Source organism: Nycticebus coucang, chromosome 12, assembly GCF_027406575.1.
Source record: "Nycticebus coucang isolate mNycCou1 chromosome 12, mNycCou1.pri, whole genome shotgun sequence".
Taxonomy (NCBI): Eukaryota; Metazoa; Chordata; class Mammalia; order Primates; family Lorisidae; genus Nycticebus; species Nycticebus coucang.
The window spans coordinates 96,882,975-96,898,722 of NC_069791.1; the positions used below are offsets into that span (position 1 = coordinate 96,882,975).

Below are 15,748 nucleotides of genomic sequence, written 5' to 3' on the forward strand. Positions count from 1 at the left end.
ATCTAGCAGGTCAGGCAGGGTTACTGAAAAGAAGATACCAAAGTTGCCCAAGTCATGTGGCCCCCACCTCCTGCATAACTGCAATAGGATGACGTTGATAGAGGCACCTGATTCAAGTAGCAGCTGTACAGGAAGGCTCTCTGAGGTCTCCACTTCCTGGTTCACCACCAGGAGCTCTTTTAGTCCCTCCAGAGCCAGGCCTGCCCCAGGGAGGAGTCAAGTACCATCAGTTGTACACCAGGACACCTTCAGCTACAATGGGCCTTTTCCCAGAGAGCAGGAAAACACATCAAACCTTGGTCTCCACAGCTCAGGTGGGGACTGGCAGCTGAAGTCAGACATCGCACATGGCCAGGACCACCAGAGAACTCTGGTCTTCCAAGCAAAGCAGCACACAGAGCTTGGTTCAGACTTTACTCAGTCTTGGTCCTGCTGTGAACATAAAGAGCATGGGACCCCCTCTGGGAGGAGCCTCTGCAAAGCCAACCCAGCCCAGGAGCTGTATGGCCAGGATTCAACCACTGCCCACAGATAGCCTGTACACCCCAGGTTCTGTGTCCAGGGAAGGGCCCTGTGGTCACTTCCCGCTGGCTCTCTTCTGTACTGCAGGCTCCGCCAATGCCTGATGCTGAAGCTGCTGGAGTAGCTCTTCCACGTAGACTTTGAACAGAGGGACAGGGTCCTAGAGAGGGAGGGTTACAGTGAGACTCATGCAGCCCAGAGCCTAGCCTATGTCACACAGGCTGCTTGATACCTTCTGGACCCCAACCTGGAAGGCAGAGGCCTATCTATGATAGGAGTGCCCTCTCCCTTGGGGAGGCAGGAGTCACATGCCTGAACCCAGCTTTCTTGCAGTCAAAGATAAACTCAAGAGGAGGAGGAGGGCAGCCAGCTGCCATGCCAGGGTAGGCTCCCTGCCCTGACAAGACACCATATGCTCCAGACCCTTCCAGGGAACAGACACAAAAAGGAAGACCCTGGAGATGCTGAGTGCTCCAGTGAACCCACAGTGCCAGGATCCCACTCTTCCTATAAGGATCTTGGGGCAGGAATATGTAGAAACATGTACTGGGAGTGTACCATACTCCCCCAGCAGGGCTGAATGGCATGTGTATCATGGCAGCTGCTCTCCATGCCCACCCAGTATAGCTAATAGTCACACACTCACCTTCTCTTCCAGAAGCCTCTGCTTCTCCACAGCCTCCTCCAGCGTCAGCCCAACCCACTCTGCCTCTGCTTCTGGGATGGCAAACTCCTAGGCAGAGGCAGAAAACATAGTGAAGCACAAAAGCTGGTCCAGAGCAAGGTGTTGGGAGGATGCAGGACAGAAGCACAGGCTAAAGCCCTCACCTTATATTTGTCATAGATGGCCGCCCTCTGCTCAGGGTCATCCGGGTGCAATTGGGGGTCCTGTTGGGCAAGCCTTAGCAGCATCCCTCGCTTCAGGTCCATCCCAAACTTGGAACATAGATCCTCCTTTGGGGTCTGGCAAAAGATTCACATGGGACCAGGTGCTGATGACAGGGCACCACCTACTCTAATAGCCAGCCCCCATGCGAGGCATGGGAATCAGAATAGAAGCAAGTCCAAGTGACTATGAGTAACTATGTTCACTCTAGGACCAAGGGCAAGCCAGTCAGCCATCTATAATGATGGACTCTCCTGCAGCAAGAAGTCCCCACTGAGGCTGCCCCAAAAAGGGCACAATCCTAGGCTAGACACAGTGGCGCACGCCTGTAATCTTATCACTTTGGGAGGCCAAGGTGGGTGGATTGTCTAAGCTCAGGAGTTCGAGACCAGACTGAGCAAGAGTGAGACTCCACCATGTCTCTACTAGAAATAAGGAAGAAAAAAAAAAAAATTAGCAGGGCATCATAGCTCACGCCTATAGTCTCAATTACTCAGGAGGCTGAGGCAAAAGGACTGCTTGGGCCCAAGAGATTGAGGTTCCTGTGAGCTATGATGGCATGGCTCTCTACCCAAGGTGACAGAGTGACTCTGTCTCAAAAAAAAAAAAACAAAAAAAAACATGATCTTGTTTACATTTTGCTATGACCCTCTACTCTAAACAGCAACATTCCCCAATGTGGCACTGTGCTGAGGTTCCTTCAATCTGACTGCTTATGAAACGTCTGAACGCTGACCCCCATGTACACTCCAACCCCTGCCCAGTTTGCCTTGAGGATGTAGAAGTCAAATCCATAGGCCTCATCGATGAGATCCAGGGTCCGCATGGTCACAGTCACCATGAACTTCTTGTCCAGGATCTCACTGTAAAGCTCTCGCTGAAACAACTGTGGCTTCCACACCTTCTTCACCCTTCTTGAGAGCTGAAGGTGCAAGAGAGAGACCCCATGAGTACTGCTGCGTCTCCCTAAAGAGCAGGTGGGGCCCAAGGCCCTTGGGGTCCCCAGTTGCCCTTATGCTTCCCTTGGAGAGACTCCACAGAATCCCTAAGAGACTTGGGGTTCAGAGCTGGGTGCACCAGCCCCCAGCCTGGTGCAGCCCAAGCCCTATCTAGAGCTAACTTCTGCCTTGCTGGCTCAGCAACCCCCAAGTTTGCCTTCAGGTTGCTAATGTTTTCTCCAGATGCACACACAACTGTAACCCCAGGTATCACAGGCTCAGGTGGTCACATCCCAAGGGGCCACAGGCAAAGAGAGAGCAGCCTGGGAGGCTTCAAACAAATCTCCCTCAGAAGGTTCAGTAGTCCCCTCCAGAGCTCCCACCAAAAGCAGTCTCAGCAGCCTTGCCCTTTGCAAACTGCCTAACCCTGAGTAGTGGCTTTCCTAAGTAGAGGAAGGGGCAGGGAAGACCTCGCGGGTGCCACCAATATTAGGCAAACTCTGGCAAGTCCTACCCCCTCCTCAACGCACACACCTCCTCCCCATATCGGGCCTTTACACACGCTGTTCCCCCGATATGGATTGCCAGTCTCAGAACGCCTCACCGGGTTTACCAGAACGTAGGTTTCCGCTGGTCAGCACGCTCCACTGACAGAGCTCAACCCCCCAGATGCAGGCCACCAAGGACCGCGAGCGCCCTGAGTACCTCCGCAGCCCTGCGCGGAACCCACCTTGTCGTTGTTGGCGTATCTGTGACCCAAGATCCAGCCCTCGCCGCCCCACAGCCCCTGCTGTGACTCCGGGGGGTAGTAGATGGGAATGGGCACGTCCTCCACGCGCTCCCGCTGCCCGTTCTTGGGATTAACCCTGAACTTGGCCCCGTGCGGCCGATAGTGCACAGGCGCGGGCATCCGCGCCGGCTCCAGAGAACGCAGGTAATGCCCGGGCAGGCGCGCACAGATGCCCTGCTGCAGCCGCAGCCGCCTCCACAGGCAGACAGGGAACTTGTGCAGGGGCATAGCGCGGGATTGCGGAGGCAGGGAACGCCACTCCACACACAGATCACCGCCAACCGGAACCCCACGCCAGCCGGAACCGGAAATAATTCAGCCGAGCCGTGTCCTCTCCCTGCGGCTAACTGGCTACAAAGCCCGTCCGTCTACCTCTCGTCCCGCCCCCTCCCAGTCTTTATGGACTGTGGAAAACACCTTGCGGAGGTAATAGCGGCAACTTAAAGCGCTACCGGCAGCGCGCTGCTCGGGCGCGGCGGGGCTTGTTATCCTGGGCCCCATCTCAGGGGGCCTAGTTTAGCTTGAAAAATCAGTGCTGAATATAGAATTCACCAGTCACAGCGAAATCAGATCTACATAAAAATATATCTTAAAATGTTTTACCCACAAATACATGTTTCCCCTTTACAAGACTAGAGGTTGCTTTGGTGGCCAAAGGCAGGGTGGCTAGGGGTGAAGGGAGGCCTCCAGGGAGGAAGGCCACATCCTGGACAGGGGCAGGGAAAAGAAGCCCCCAAAACTGAGGGGAGAACCCCACTCAGCCCTGCAGCCCCTTCCTCCAAGAGCCAGAGCAAAGTAGAGGGCAGTGGACACCAGCTTCTCTCCATGGCCACTGCAGCAGCAGGGGAGCTCTGTGCTCAAGACAGGATGGCATTTGGGGTGATAGTGCCAGAAGGGCACAGCTCTTAGCCTCAGAGGTGGACTCAGGCCTTCTAGTCCTATAGATCTCATATCATAGCATATCACAAAGAAGCAGAGCAGTGAGGATTCTTTCTTCACATCCCTAACCAACCACAGGTCAGCAAAGTAGAGCCCCACATTGCACAGGGCATCCGGGGCCACCACAGCAGCTGGCCAGTCAGCCAGAGGGCCTCTTCTGGGGAGGAGGAAGGAAGAGGGTGCTAAGGCCAATTTTATTCAACTGGATATCGATTGGAAGGGGGCTGAACAGGGGTCCGCTACTTGACCCTGCTCCTGGCTGAAGAGGTCAGCAGAGAGCAGGGGTCCCTGAGTTGGCATCATGTCACCGTGTAGAGCTCATCCCGATTGTTCCTGCAGATCTGATAGTGGCAGGGGAGCCTCTGCCAGCAGGTCCAGGGCTCTGTGTGCTTCTCCCGTGGTGGCAATAGTAACGCCGCACTCCCTGCCAGCAGCATGTGCCAGATGCTGTGGGTGTAGTAATAGTTGTCAGCGGTCATTAAGGAAGTGTAGATAGTGATGCCTACAGTGGCCATGGAGATGCCAGGCAGGAGGTAGAAGACCCAGCGCTGCCATGAACTGGGGTAGCATTGGCGCCGGTGCCCACAGCGGTATACCTGGAGAAAACAGCCGAGCAGGTGTCAGCATATGCGGGGCACAACTGCAGCTCCCAAGGGGCCCAGGGCCAGTGGTCACTGGGAGGCCCACTCAGGTCTAGGCAGCAGAATCATGAGGATGAGCTGTTTCAAGGGGGCTCAAGGACACAAGGCCTCTAGTTCTCAGCCCCAGGCCTCAGACACACAGTTGTGCTAGGCCTCTATGGATACCACTAGCGACCCCCAGCAGATGTGGGACATTCAGGGGTCAGAGCAAGAGTGGGAGTGTGGTCAAAACAAGGGACCAGGCCTGGGCACCTGCCTGCCCCAGCTCCTTACCCACATAGAGGCCATGATCACAAAGGCAAAGAGGCAGGGCCCCATAATGTTCCAGGCCCCCCTGCGGTCCAGCTGCAAGGACATGGCGATGACCAGTGTGCCCAGGAGAAACAGAACCTGTGCAAGACATGGGATGAGTGCAAGGTTGTGGGAGCCCTGGGCTAAGTCACTTGTGATGGCATAGATACACCAGGAGCAGGTGGCTGGGGCAGGCTGTACCCCACGGCCTCCACAGCACCTCTGCCTGCCCTCAGAGCTGCTGATACCCTGACCAAGCCTGCCTTTCCTCCAGTTGCTGTGCTGCACACATAGGTGCATGTGTCCTTGGAATTTCTTTTTTTTTTTTTTTTTTTTTGCAGTTTTTTGGCCAGGGCCAGGCTTGAACCCGCCACCTCCGAGATATGGGTCCGGTACCCTAGTCCTTGAGCCACAGGCACCACCCAACCTTGGAATTTCTGAGGTACAGGCATGGCAAGGCAGGCACCTCTGGGGGACAGGAAGATGGTACCCCTCCCTGAGGTAGGACTCACATAAACTGGACAGCCACATGTGGTGGCTCTCTGCCCACATGCTCAACTACCCTTTCCTTAGGATTCTAGAGGTCTTCAGCAAGGCAGCCTCAGTCTCTCCCCTGCTACTCTGTGGAAAGGGGCTCCTATCCCATGTCTTCTGCAGACACTTCTGCCCACAACCTGCAGTTCTGTGCCTCTCAGCAAGTTCATGTTCCCAGCACTCAGCCAACCAGGACTCTTGATTCTTCCAAACCTCCTTTCCACACCCCCAGCCTTAACTACAGGGCTCCCATGGGCCCCTCAGGGTAGCACCCAGACTGCAGTTCCCAGAGCAGACCCAGGGAAGACAGAGGATGTAGCTCATAGGCACCAGTGTACTAATCTCTATCCGCCAGAACGGGCTGCCCCAGAAAGTCCTGTGTTCTTGGTATCAGAGACCCCAGCAGTACACCAAGTGGCTTCTCAGGAGGCCTGGCCCAGGATGGGCTCCAGGGCCCTCTCAGAATCAGGCCCTGGGAGAAGGCCTGTCAGCTTTGCCTAACGCCACACACTACTTTCCTTCCCAGCATACCCCAAAACAGCCAGCACTGTTTTGTCACAACTGCCTGTGGCTCCTTCTGAAGGCAGCCAGCTGTCATGTCAGATGCTAAGAGCAGCAGCCCAAGCTCCTTACAGTCTCTTCCTCCATACTGCTTTGTGCATGCTGCACTTGAGGGCCTCTGCTAGCCTAGAGCCCAGACCCTAGTGTTGAAGGCCAAAGACTACTTACATGTTTCAGGACAGTCTTCAGCCGTGCCATGCAGAGAATGGTGACCCAGATGGACACCCCGGAGCCCAAGAAGTCACAGTACTGCAGTGTGTCATAGTTGAGGATGCAGAGCACTGCCTTGCCTGGCTGGTCACAGGCATGGTAGAACTGTGGTGGGGGAGGGCTGTGAGCGCAGGCCCAGGCTTCTTGCCCAGGGTCCCTGCGGGCAAGCCCTGGCCTACCGTGGAGAAGAACATGGTGTAGGCATAGACAGAGGCCTCCACAAGAAAGAAGCGGTGTACACAGATGGCAATGGGAGCCAGGAACATGAGGTTGCTGAGTGTCAGCAGCAGTGCGGCTGCCCTCTGCTGTGCCACGGTCTGGGCAGTGGTGTTGTCAGTACAGCTCCACCCACGCCAGCCTGGGGGCCATATAACACCCAGGGCTGAGGCTGGGTCATGGGGCCAGGCTGGGAGGATATAAACCTCAGAGACCATCCTTCACCTGGAGCCCCACGGAGAACCCCTTTCCACACCCAGGACCAAGCTGAGCTGGAGGAGACAGAAGAGGCCAGGAGGAGGCAGTATCACCTCCAGAGATAACTGGAGGAGTTGGGAGGAGGCATTTGCCCCTGTTTTGCCCTGCAGGGTGCTCTCTCCAGCCCTCCTGGAGTGTCCCCAGGGGCAATGACTAGGCAGCCCACAGGGGCGTCCCAAGAATGCAGGGCCCTGGCCTCACCTGCCTTGCAGCTGCATCCTGCATAAAGGTAGCTATGTCTGCGAAGCAGGAGGCACTGCCCATAGGGGCCACAGTCGTTCAAACAGGGCACCAGGTGCAAGGTGGTCTCCACATGGACTACAGTCTCCTCACAGCCCCTTCGAGGAAAGACCCAGGAAGGCTGGCTATGGAATTCTTGCCAGTCCACCCCAGGAGCTCCCAATAGGCTAACAGACACATGAACCAAGAATTGGGGACCTCTTCTTCCTCCAGTAGCCCTGGAAGAAACGACCCTTCCACTGGGTCACTCCCAGACTCTAGTTTCAGGCAGCCCCATTTATAGTCCCACATGCAGTGACCTGGTACCTGCCTTCTGCCCATGCCCCAGCCTCAGGTTCACTTACTGTGGACTCCTGAGGCACACCAGCTGCAGGGAGAGGTACCAGTTGTCTGTCTCTGGGTAGGGGATGATGAGATTGGCCCTGAGGGATGAGGCACTCAGAGACAGGGGGTAGCCCTGGAAGAAGGCTGGGGGGTGCAAAGAGGTCCGTCAGAGGTGGCTGGGGAGTGGCTGGAGCACCCTGCCGCCACTGCCTGCCCATCACACCTGTGGTGCAGTTGTGCGAGGTGTTGAAGCTGAGGAAGGGTGAGGCAGCATTCACACAGGCCACCACCAAGGTATCGTTTGTAATCTCTGTCTGTAAGGGGAAGTGATGCAGGCTCAGCATGCTGGGAAGGCAGTCGGGGTGTCTGCCCTACAAGCCTGCTCAGTGCCTTTCTCGGGGGCTCCTGGTGCCCAGGGCCTCCAGGCCTGGGAAGCCCTGCCATGAGCCACCTCACATCCTCACCACTACACAGACCATCTCCTCAGGCACTACCTGGGGATGTTTTGTAGGGGAGGGTCACTCCACAGACGACGACCCCTATTCTGGCCCATGCCTGCTGGTGTCACTTTGTTGCCTAAAAGGCTGCCTTGACCCAATCTCTGTGCCAAACTGACCACACACAGGCATGGGAAGGTCACCCAGTATCCTGAGCCCAGCCCTGGCCTGGAGTACTGCCAGAACCACAGGTACCTTGTTGGTCCTCAGGGAGATGGTGAGGGAACCCCCACTGTCCATGCCTGTGTTGAGGCGGAGCTGCATCATGGAGGGTGTGTTCAAATGCACTGTCACCAAGATCCTGTCCAGGGGCTGGAAGCGCACAGATACCACATCCATGTCCTCTCGAATGATCGGGTAGCTCAAGAGGCAGAAGGGGCTACTGCTCCACCCACTGCTCCTGCCCAGGTCCCGGTGGCAGGGGCTCAGGGACTGCTGTCCAATGGAGGTGTTGTAGGTCTGGTTTTGTCTGCTTTGCAGAAGGTGGGAGAAGGTCATACTCCATGGCCTACAAGCTGTCCAGAGGACAAGTGGCTCAGCTGCAGGAAGGTCTTGGGGCCTGGGAAAGGGCAAAGACACCCCCACCCCTCCCTGTGCAGCCCACCTGTAAGGGCAGCTACAGCACTGAAAGCTACTGCTTCATGGGACCCTGCCAGGTTCTCAGCCATCACTTGTAGCCACCGGTCCCAGGGCGGTGAGGGCAGCAGCAAGCGGCAGGGCCAGGTGAGGCTGGTGCAGGTGAGCACCTTCTGGAAGTTGTTAGGTAGGGTGACTGAGCCCACAGTGAGACGCACAGGGCAGCCCAGGCTCCCATTGGATGCACAGCCCTGCAGCTCCAATTGTAGCTCCTGTGTGTACTCGGGGACAAAGATCCTGTAGGAAGGTGGGACGGTGGTCAAAGGGGGCTGAGCATCTGGAACCACTGCCCCAGTGACCCTGTATCCCAGGACTATGGTCTTCTACCTACTCTGTCAAACCTGAAGGCTACAGGGCACACCCCCACTCACTTGAGGTAGCTGGGGTGGGAGAGGAGAGTCTGTGGAAGAGGCATATCAGGTTCCACAATGGAGGTCTTAACCACACGTATGACCAGCATGTCAGGCTGGAAGATGTAAGCACAGGTGGGAACAAAGCCCTAGGAGAGAACAAGGTGTGGGGGGCAGGTCTGGACCTGATGAAGTGATCCAGTCCAGAGCAAGGACTGCTCCAAGAGGAAACAATAGGCACCAGCTGTTCATGCACCCTGGGCCTCTGCCCTGATCCCTATACGGAAGCCCTTACCTTCACCTGGATCTTCTGGGATGAGGGGGGAAGATGAGCAGCCACAAACCAGTCCCCAGGTGCTGGGTGGGAGACGTTGACAGAGGTGTTGCTTAGCAACATGGTGCTCAGTGGCATGCTGACATGGAAGGAGGGCTGCACTGAGGTATTGTCTGGGAATCTGGTGCCCAGCGGGTTGATGACTGGAGGAGCGCCATAGCGGAAGTACCTAGAGACAGGACAGTAGGGCCTAGGTCAGGAGCAAGGCTGCGGCCAGGCACAGCACATGGGTGGGCAGGCAGCCACCTACACGGTGATCTCCACATCAGTGCATGTGGGGCCGCTGCCCCGTGAAACTTGCAGCAGCCAGTGCAGCAGCACGGTGTCCGGGGGCACGTGGAAGCGGAAGAGCCTGGCGCTGCCATACCAGCTGTAGAAGGACAGCCTCTGCGGGGCCTGTGAGAAGTGCTCAGACACAAGTGCCACGTCTGTGGGGAGAGGCGCCGTCAGCCAGGCCAATGGGAGGCTCCCAGAAGGAGAGGGCTCAGGAAGCCCAGGTGGACCAACTTGGGGCCCCTGACATGTCAGTCTTGTCCTTGGCAAAAGCCGCTGCCCCCTTCCAGCCCCACAGAGGCTGTCCTGGGCCAAGCAGAAGTTTCCCCTCAGGCTATCATCACTCAGCCTCTTCTCCCAAATGCCCACATCCCACTCCCACCACTGCTCCCCTCTAGCACCCATTACCCCAGCAGCCTTCAACCTTAAAAAGACCCCACTTCCTACAGCCAGCCCCTCCTGCAGGGCAGTCAGTCAGGTCCACCCCTGCACTGCAGCCCTGGAACACTCAGGCCAAGGTCAAGGGTGGAGGACATGGGGAAGTCAAGCAGAAGTCCCTGCCCCTCCTCACATCTGCCCCAGGTGCTGGATACCAGGACACACTCCTTTTCTCTTCCCCTTTGAGCTTCCAGTAGCTGTGAAGGCCCCTCCACTGGACAGGTAAAGAGGCTCAGATGTGGGGGCTGGTTGCCTGCTCTCACCTGTGAGGACATGGGACAGGGCCAGACCAGAGCCCAAGTTCCCCCTTAACCTAGGAGAGACTCTAGGTGGGAGAGGGGACCCCATGCCAGAAGCCTGGACAGCCCTGGAGACAAGGGGACAGCTGGCCCCTATGCTCAAAATGGTTGAGGCTCCTACCTGCCCTTAGAGTACACATCCATGCCTCATAGTACAGGGGAAAACAGGAGCCCACAGGAGACACACTGCCCAAGGCTCTCAGACCAGGTATCCCCATGGCCTATGACCCTGCCACATTCTCAGACTTTCAGCACCAGCCCCCATGCAGCCTCATGCACTGTGTGACCTTGGGCAGCCCTTCCCCTCTCTAGGTCCCAGCTTCCTTGTGGGTGGGCCAAAGTGGACAGGCAGCACCTCCCTCTGAGGTTAATGAACAGCAAAGCGTTTCAGGAAGAAATGTTTTGTGAATACAAAAGGGCTTGGCCTCATTCTCTGAGCTGGGTGCTCCCCACCCAGCCCACCTAGAAGCCTTCCTCTGCCTCAACTGGGAAAGCTCAGACCACCCTGGCAGTAGGCCCAGGCCCCTTGAAGAGAGGGATGAGGGATTGAGGTGATCAATGAACTCTCTTGCCATCCTCCTCGCCCCTCCCATAGTGACACCTAGAGAAAAGGTAACAGTCTGCTGGCAGAGCCAGTCTAAGCTCCATCCAGAGGAGCAGGGCATGGGTGGCTGGGCAGGGCAGGCTCCAAGCTTGCCAGGTATCTGCTGGTCACCAAGTCCCACCCACTAGGCTGTCACCTGAAGTGCTACAGGCCCTAGGGCAGAACCATAACATGGCCAGGACGGCCCCCAGGACCATGCTGTCCAGGGGAAACAATCAGCCAGCTGGATATCAGGCTCTGAGAAGGGCATGCAGGGGAGGTCACCCTGCAGTATACAGCTCCCTGACCTGTCAGGGGTAAAGACCTCAGGCCTCTCTGGTCCTGGAGTACCAGCCTGAGGACACTCGGAATCCTCTGGTGAAGTTTTGGCAAGTATACAAGAGATAAGATCTGCTCAATGTTGCCCTAACACCCAATCCCCAATCCCTAGGGCCACATAGCCCTTCTGGGCCTCTCCAAGGACTCTGCAGTCCAATCACCCCGCCCAAGATGCCCACAGTGTTATCTAAGTAAACATACCAGGCAGCTAGCATGGTGGTCTGAGCCAGATGTGACATCAGGAGGGGTGAAGAGGGATGGCAACATGCAACCCTGCCCTGCCCCACACCCCCTCCATAGGGTTGGGCAAGAAGAGGGGAAAGTCCTGGAGCCTGTCCTGGGAATCCCAGTGAAGGTCCCTCGGCCCCATATCCTCCAGACAAGAACAGGCACCTGCGAGAGACCCTGCCCACCCACAGATCCCGAAAGTCAGGGCCACAAAGCTGCATACCCCTCAGCAGACCTAAGAGGAGGTGAGGGGCTGAGCCAGGCCACCTAGGCACCAACACTGCCAGACCTGAGTGTTCCATCTCCACACACTACCCCAACAGTGACCCCTCACCCGGGGCAGATCACTGGAATGCAGAAAAGGATGGCAGTATCCAATGGAGCAATTTAATCAGGAGCACGATCCTCAGGGGAAAATGCCTTTCATTTCAAGCTGTGCCAAGCTCAGAAACCAGAAGGCACAGCCCTCAAAAGAAATCTGAGGAGCAATGTTTCAGAGAAGGGGGAGCAGTCAAGACAGAAGCCCTAGGCAGCATTGGCTGAGCAGCCCACTGCCCAGAGGGTCTGCTGAGTGGACAGGGTCATGACAGTCCTCCCAGCCCACCAGCCCAAACACTGGAGGCTCTGGGGATCCCAGGCTATCACCCCCAGGGTCCAAGGCTTGCTGTCCACACCTCAGTCCCTCCCCCTAGTCTTAGCCACTCCCTTGGACCGCAGTCAGGGTGGAGACCCTCTGGGAGCAGAAATGGGAAAGGAGCTCCGGCAAGTTCCCACACAAGGGGGCTATTCTTTTCCTCAGGCCCGCCCTGACCAACAGGCTCCTCCGCGCTGGAGCCGGGCCTCCAAGCTCTGTTGAAAGTGGACGCTCCTGTGTTGGTGGTCACTGGGAGGAGTGGGGACACGATGCCCAGGGCCCTGCTCCAGAGCCCGAGGAACTTTCCCCGGCTCAGCCCCTCTACCAGACCAGCTGAGGGCCTGGGACCCCACGTGCAGCCGTTCTTCCCAGTGGGCGCTAAGCCAAGTCCCACCTGAGCACACTGGAAAGTGGGAAGGCAGAGAGCGCCCCAAGGGTCAATCAGGCGGAACCAGCTTAGGGGACAGAGCGTGAGCGCAGCGGTCCCTCCCGGCTCCTCTCTGATGCAGGGCGCCCCCAAGCTTAACACCAGCGCCGGCGCTGGGTGAGCGCACAGGTGCCCCCAGGTGAGTCACAATCGCGGCCCCGCCTCGACCCCCGCCCGCGCCTCACGGACTGCGCCCGGTAGTCAGCGCCTGCTCACCGCTCTTCCTGCTGTGGCTGGCAGCAGGCGGGGGCCGAGCGAGCAGCAGAAGCAGCAGCAGCGGCCCCGCCGCTGCTACGGCCACCGCCTCGCCCGCGTTCCCGGTCCCAGCCCGGCCCATCGCTCGGCTCGGCCAGGCGCTACCCGGCCCGCGTCCGCCGCTGCCCGCCCCCGCCGCCACTCGGGCAGCCACCGCCGCCTCTGCGGCCGCCGCCGCAGTCTCTGCACCGGGCTCCCATGGCCCGGCCGGTCCCCGGCCGTCGCCCCGGGCACTTCCGCCTGCGAGGCCCCGCCCCGCGGGGAGCCGGGTCGCCTGGGCGCTAGCGGGAGGGGGCGGAGAACCGGGTCTTACCGACTGGGGTAGCTGGGTCCCAGGGTCGCGGGTGGGTGGGTGCCGGGCAGGACGGGTGGAGAAGAGGCGCGGAGAGTTGGATCGAAGGTGGGGTATGGGGGGTGCGGGGAGGGGCGCGGGGACACCTGCGAGGAGGCGAAGGAGAGGGCTCGCAGCATTTGGGAGACACCGGGAAGGAGAGGATCCGGGGTCACGTGGGGCGCATAGGGGTGTCGGGGAGCGGAGGAGTAACGCCGGACCGAGGGCAGCGCGGGACGGAGATATTACCCACGACCCAGTGTTGCCAGCAGAGCGCGGGACAGAGGGGTCTTGCGGGGCGTCCATTGGAAGATGCGAGGCGGTGGGGAGTGATGGTGCCCCAAACTTCTTCCCGGAGGCGCTGGGAGCTTTGTGGGACAGGTGGGTCAGCCACACGGGCCCGCCGGGGGGTGACAAGGCCGCAGTGAGTTCCCGGGGGCTGCGAGTGCGAGGGGGCGTTGGCTTCTGGCTGGGATGCAGAGGTTGGACCCAAAGTCCGCATGGCCGGGCAGAGTCCTGCGCTGGTTCTTATCCAGCACGCGTGGGCCGGAGCTGTGGCCTCTCCGAGCTTGAATCACCCCAGGTCTGCCCCTTGCAGCCCCCCTTCATACCGAAGAGCTGCTATGAGTGTGTGTAAAAACACTTGCTCGTAGAATTGGCCGGATTAACTCCTCACGCTTTACCCTGGAATGGATTCCAAAAAACAGATTAAAGATTTAACGATAAAAAAGGAAACCGCAAAAGCGCTACAGGCTAGAAGAAAACTTGGGGAAGCTTTATCAGAATCTTGGGGAGGAGGTTTTTCTAAGTATGAAACAAACCCCAAAGACATTAGAGGCAACACTGAGAAATTTAACTACTGTAAAGGAAAAAGTTGGCAGAGCAAAAAAGCTACTTAAGTGAGTTGGGCGGCGCCTGTGGCTCAAAGGAGTAGGGCGCCGGCTTCATATACCGGAGGTGGCAGTTTCAAACCCGGCCCCCCAAAAAAAACAAAACAAAAAAACCCTACTTAAGTGAGTTTTAAAACGAACCATAAACTGGGGGTGGGGTGGGGTGTGGGGGTGGAAGAAGAAGCATGCTTACAAAGGGTTAATCTCAATAAAATTAATACAAAACAGCCACAAATCAATACCAACAGAAAATGACCAAAGGATATCTAGCTACTGGATTCCTGGAGAAGATATGCAAATAAAACAGTAAGCATCAACTTTCCTAGGAACTGAGATGAAAACTAAAAAACACTGAAATGGCTTTTCTTTTACCTAATTGGCAAAGATCAAAAAGTTTGGTTTTTTTTTTTTGAGACAGAGCCTTGAGCTGTCGCCTTGGGTAGAGTGCAGTGGCATCACAGCTCACAGCAACCTCCAACTCCTGGGCTCAAGGGATTCTCCTGCCTCAGCCTCCCAAGCAGCTGGGACTACAGGCGCCTGCCACAATGCTCGGCTATTTTTTGGTTGCAGCCGTCAGTGTTTGGCAGGTCAGGACTGGATTCGAACCCACCAGTTCAGATGTATGTGGCTGGCGCTTAGCTGCTTGATCCATAGGTGCCAAGCCAAAAAGTTTGATCACACCAAAAGGATGAGAGTTGGGGCCCAGAGACGCGTGTTGTAGGGCCGGTTACCCAGTAAGTATTAGGGTGAGCCTTGTGGGAGGGAACCTCCAGGCTCCTGAACCAAAAATAACAGGAGCACAGCACCTTCAATCCAGTAACGAGACCTCTAGATTTTCCCTGCAGCTATATCCACGGAAGTGGCCGCTGTTAATACTGCATACGCCTAAAAGTTGGGCATTAGCTGACAGGGCATTCAAATTGCAGAGCATTCACACCACGGTTCAAATGCAGCAGTAACAGGAAGAATGGGAAGCACAATGTACTGACTGGAAACAGTCCACCAGATAGCTCATTAGGTGAAAAAAAAAAAAAAAGGAATGGGCAGGTCAGTGTGCTTAGAAAGCTGATGTTTTTGTAGAAAAGGGAGAAAAATGCATTTAATTTGTGTATATCAAAGGCATAGAATATCTCTGGAAAGATCCAGCAGTTACACCTGTTGACTTTGGGGGAGGGGACCAGCGTTGGGAAGGGTGGTGGTGTGGACTAGGCAAGTTTTCACCTTTTGAACTTTTTTTGGTGGTAGGCAGTGAGGGTTACAGGAAGAAGAGGAAGCTCACCCCTGCTCCCACCTCCTCCCCAAAGCCCTGGGCCACTGAAGGCTAGAGATGGGGGAGGGAGGGTGTTTGGGAGGAAGGAAGCCCTAGGTACAAAGCTACCAGCCACCAGGAGATCCTTTGTTCCTCTAGAATCAACCCTAGCTGCAGGGGGTTCCCAGGTGGTTCTCAATTTAAAGGAACAGAGGTTAGAACCTGGATTTTGCTGAGCCACGATTTTAGGCACTGCTCTGCCCCCCACTGAACTGGCTGGAGTCATGTGGGGGACAGCAGCTGTAGTCGGCAGCACTGGGACTGTTCCATCCGGGTCTACTTTCTGCCCCAGGCTGGGCTCAGACTCCCCATACACACATACTGCCACACTCCTCCTTGACCTTGTCACCTTAGGTTTCTATGCTGAAGTTCCCCACTGGGGAGGAAGGAAGGCAGCAGACCCTCCTCACTTCCTGTGCTCCATAGGAAGGCTGGTGAAATTGAAGATGGACAAGAAGCCTGGGACTGAGGTCCAGGAGGTCTCTGCTAAGTAGCAGAGCTTTAGCCCTGGGAAGAAAACTATGACATGAAATAATGCTCAATCAGTGGTTGGCGACATAGATTAAAACTAGGCC

The 15,748-nt window shown here is 56.8% G+C and overlaps 2 protein-coding genes across 5 annotated transcripts; both read right to left on the bottom strand.

Moving 5' to 3' along the window:
- Positions 1-400: 400 nt before the first annotated feature.
- MRPL28 (mitochondrial ribosomal protein L28) lies at positions 401-3,449 on the bottom strand. Its single transcript, XM_053554929.1, has 5 exons — positions 3,077-3,449; positions 2,178-2,330; positions 1,351-1,485; positions 1,169-1,255; positions 401-682 (listed from the first exon to the last, which is right to left on the bottom strand). Exons 1-5 carry the CDS (start codon positions 3,362-3,364, stop codon positions 578-580), a joined length of 768 nt encoding a protein of 255 aa, XP_053410904.1. The 5' UTR covers positions 3,365-3,449; the 3' UTR covers positions 401-577.
- Positions 3,450-3,579: 130 nt separating this feature from the next.
- On the bottom strand, positions 3,580-12,869 carry PGAP6 (post-GPI attachment to proteins 6). Of its 4 annotated transcripts, none has more exons than XM_053554926.1 (13): positions 12,605-12,869; positions 9,418-9,595; positions 9,129-9,336; positions 8,855-8,982; positions 8,452-8,720; positions 8,043-8,362; positions 7,574-7,664; positions 7,371-7,494; positions 6,988-7,124; positions 6,492-6,670; positions 6,271-6,417; positions 4,990-5,106; positions 3,580-4,671 (listed from the first exon to the last, which is right to left on the bottom strand). In XM_053554926.1, the coding sequence occupies exons 1-13, from the start codon at positions 12,723-12,725 to the stop codon at positions 4,375-4,377; spliced, it is 2,316 nt and encodes a 771-aa protein (XP_053410901.1). In that variant the 5' UTR covers positions 12,726-12,869; the 3' UTR covers positions 3,580-4,374. The 4 variants fall into 4 exon arrangements, with proteins under 4 accessions (XP_053410901.1, XP_053410902.1, XP_053410899.1 ...); XM_053554927.1 differs by lacking the exon at positions 12,605-12,869 and adding an exon at positions 10,012-12,581 and having other exon boundaries at positions 8,855-8,949; XM_053554924.1 differs by lacking the exon at positions 12,605-12,869 and adding an exon at positions 10,012-12,581.
- Positions 12,870-15,748: the final 2,879 nt, after the last annotated feature.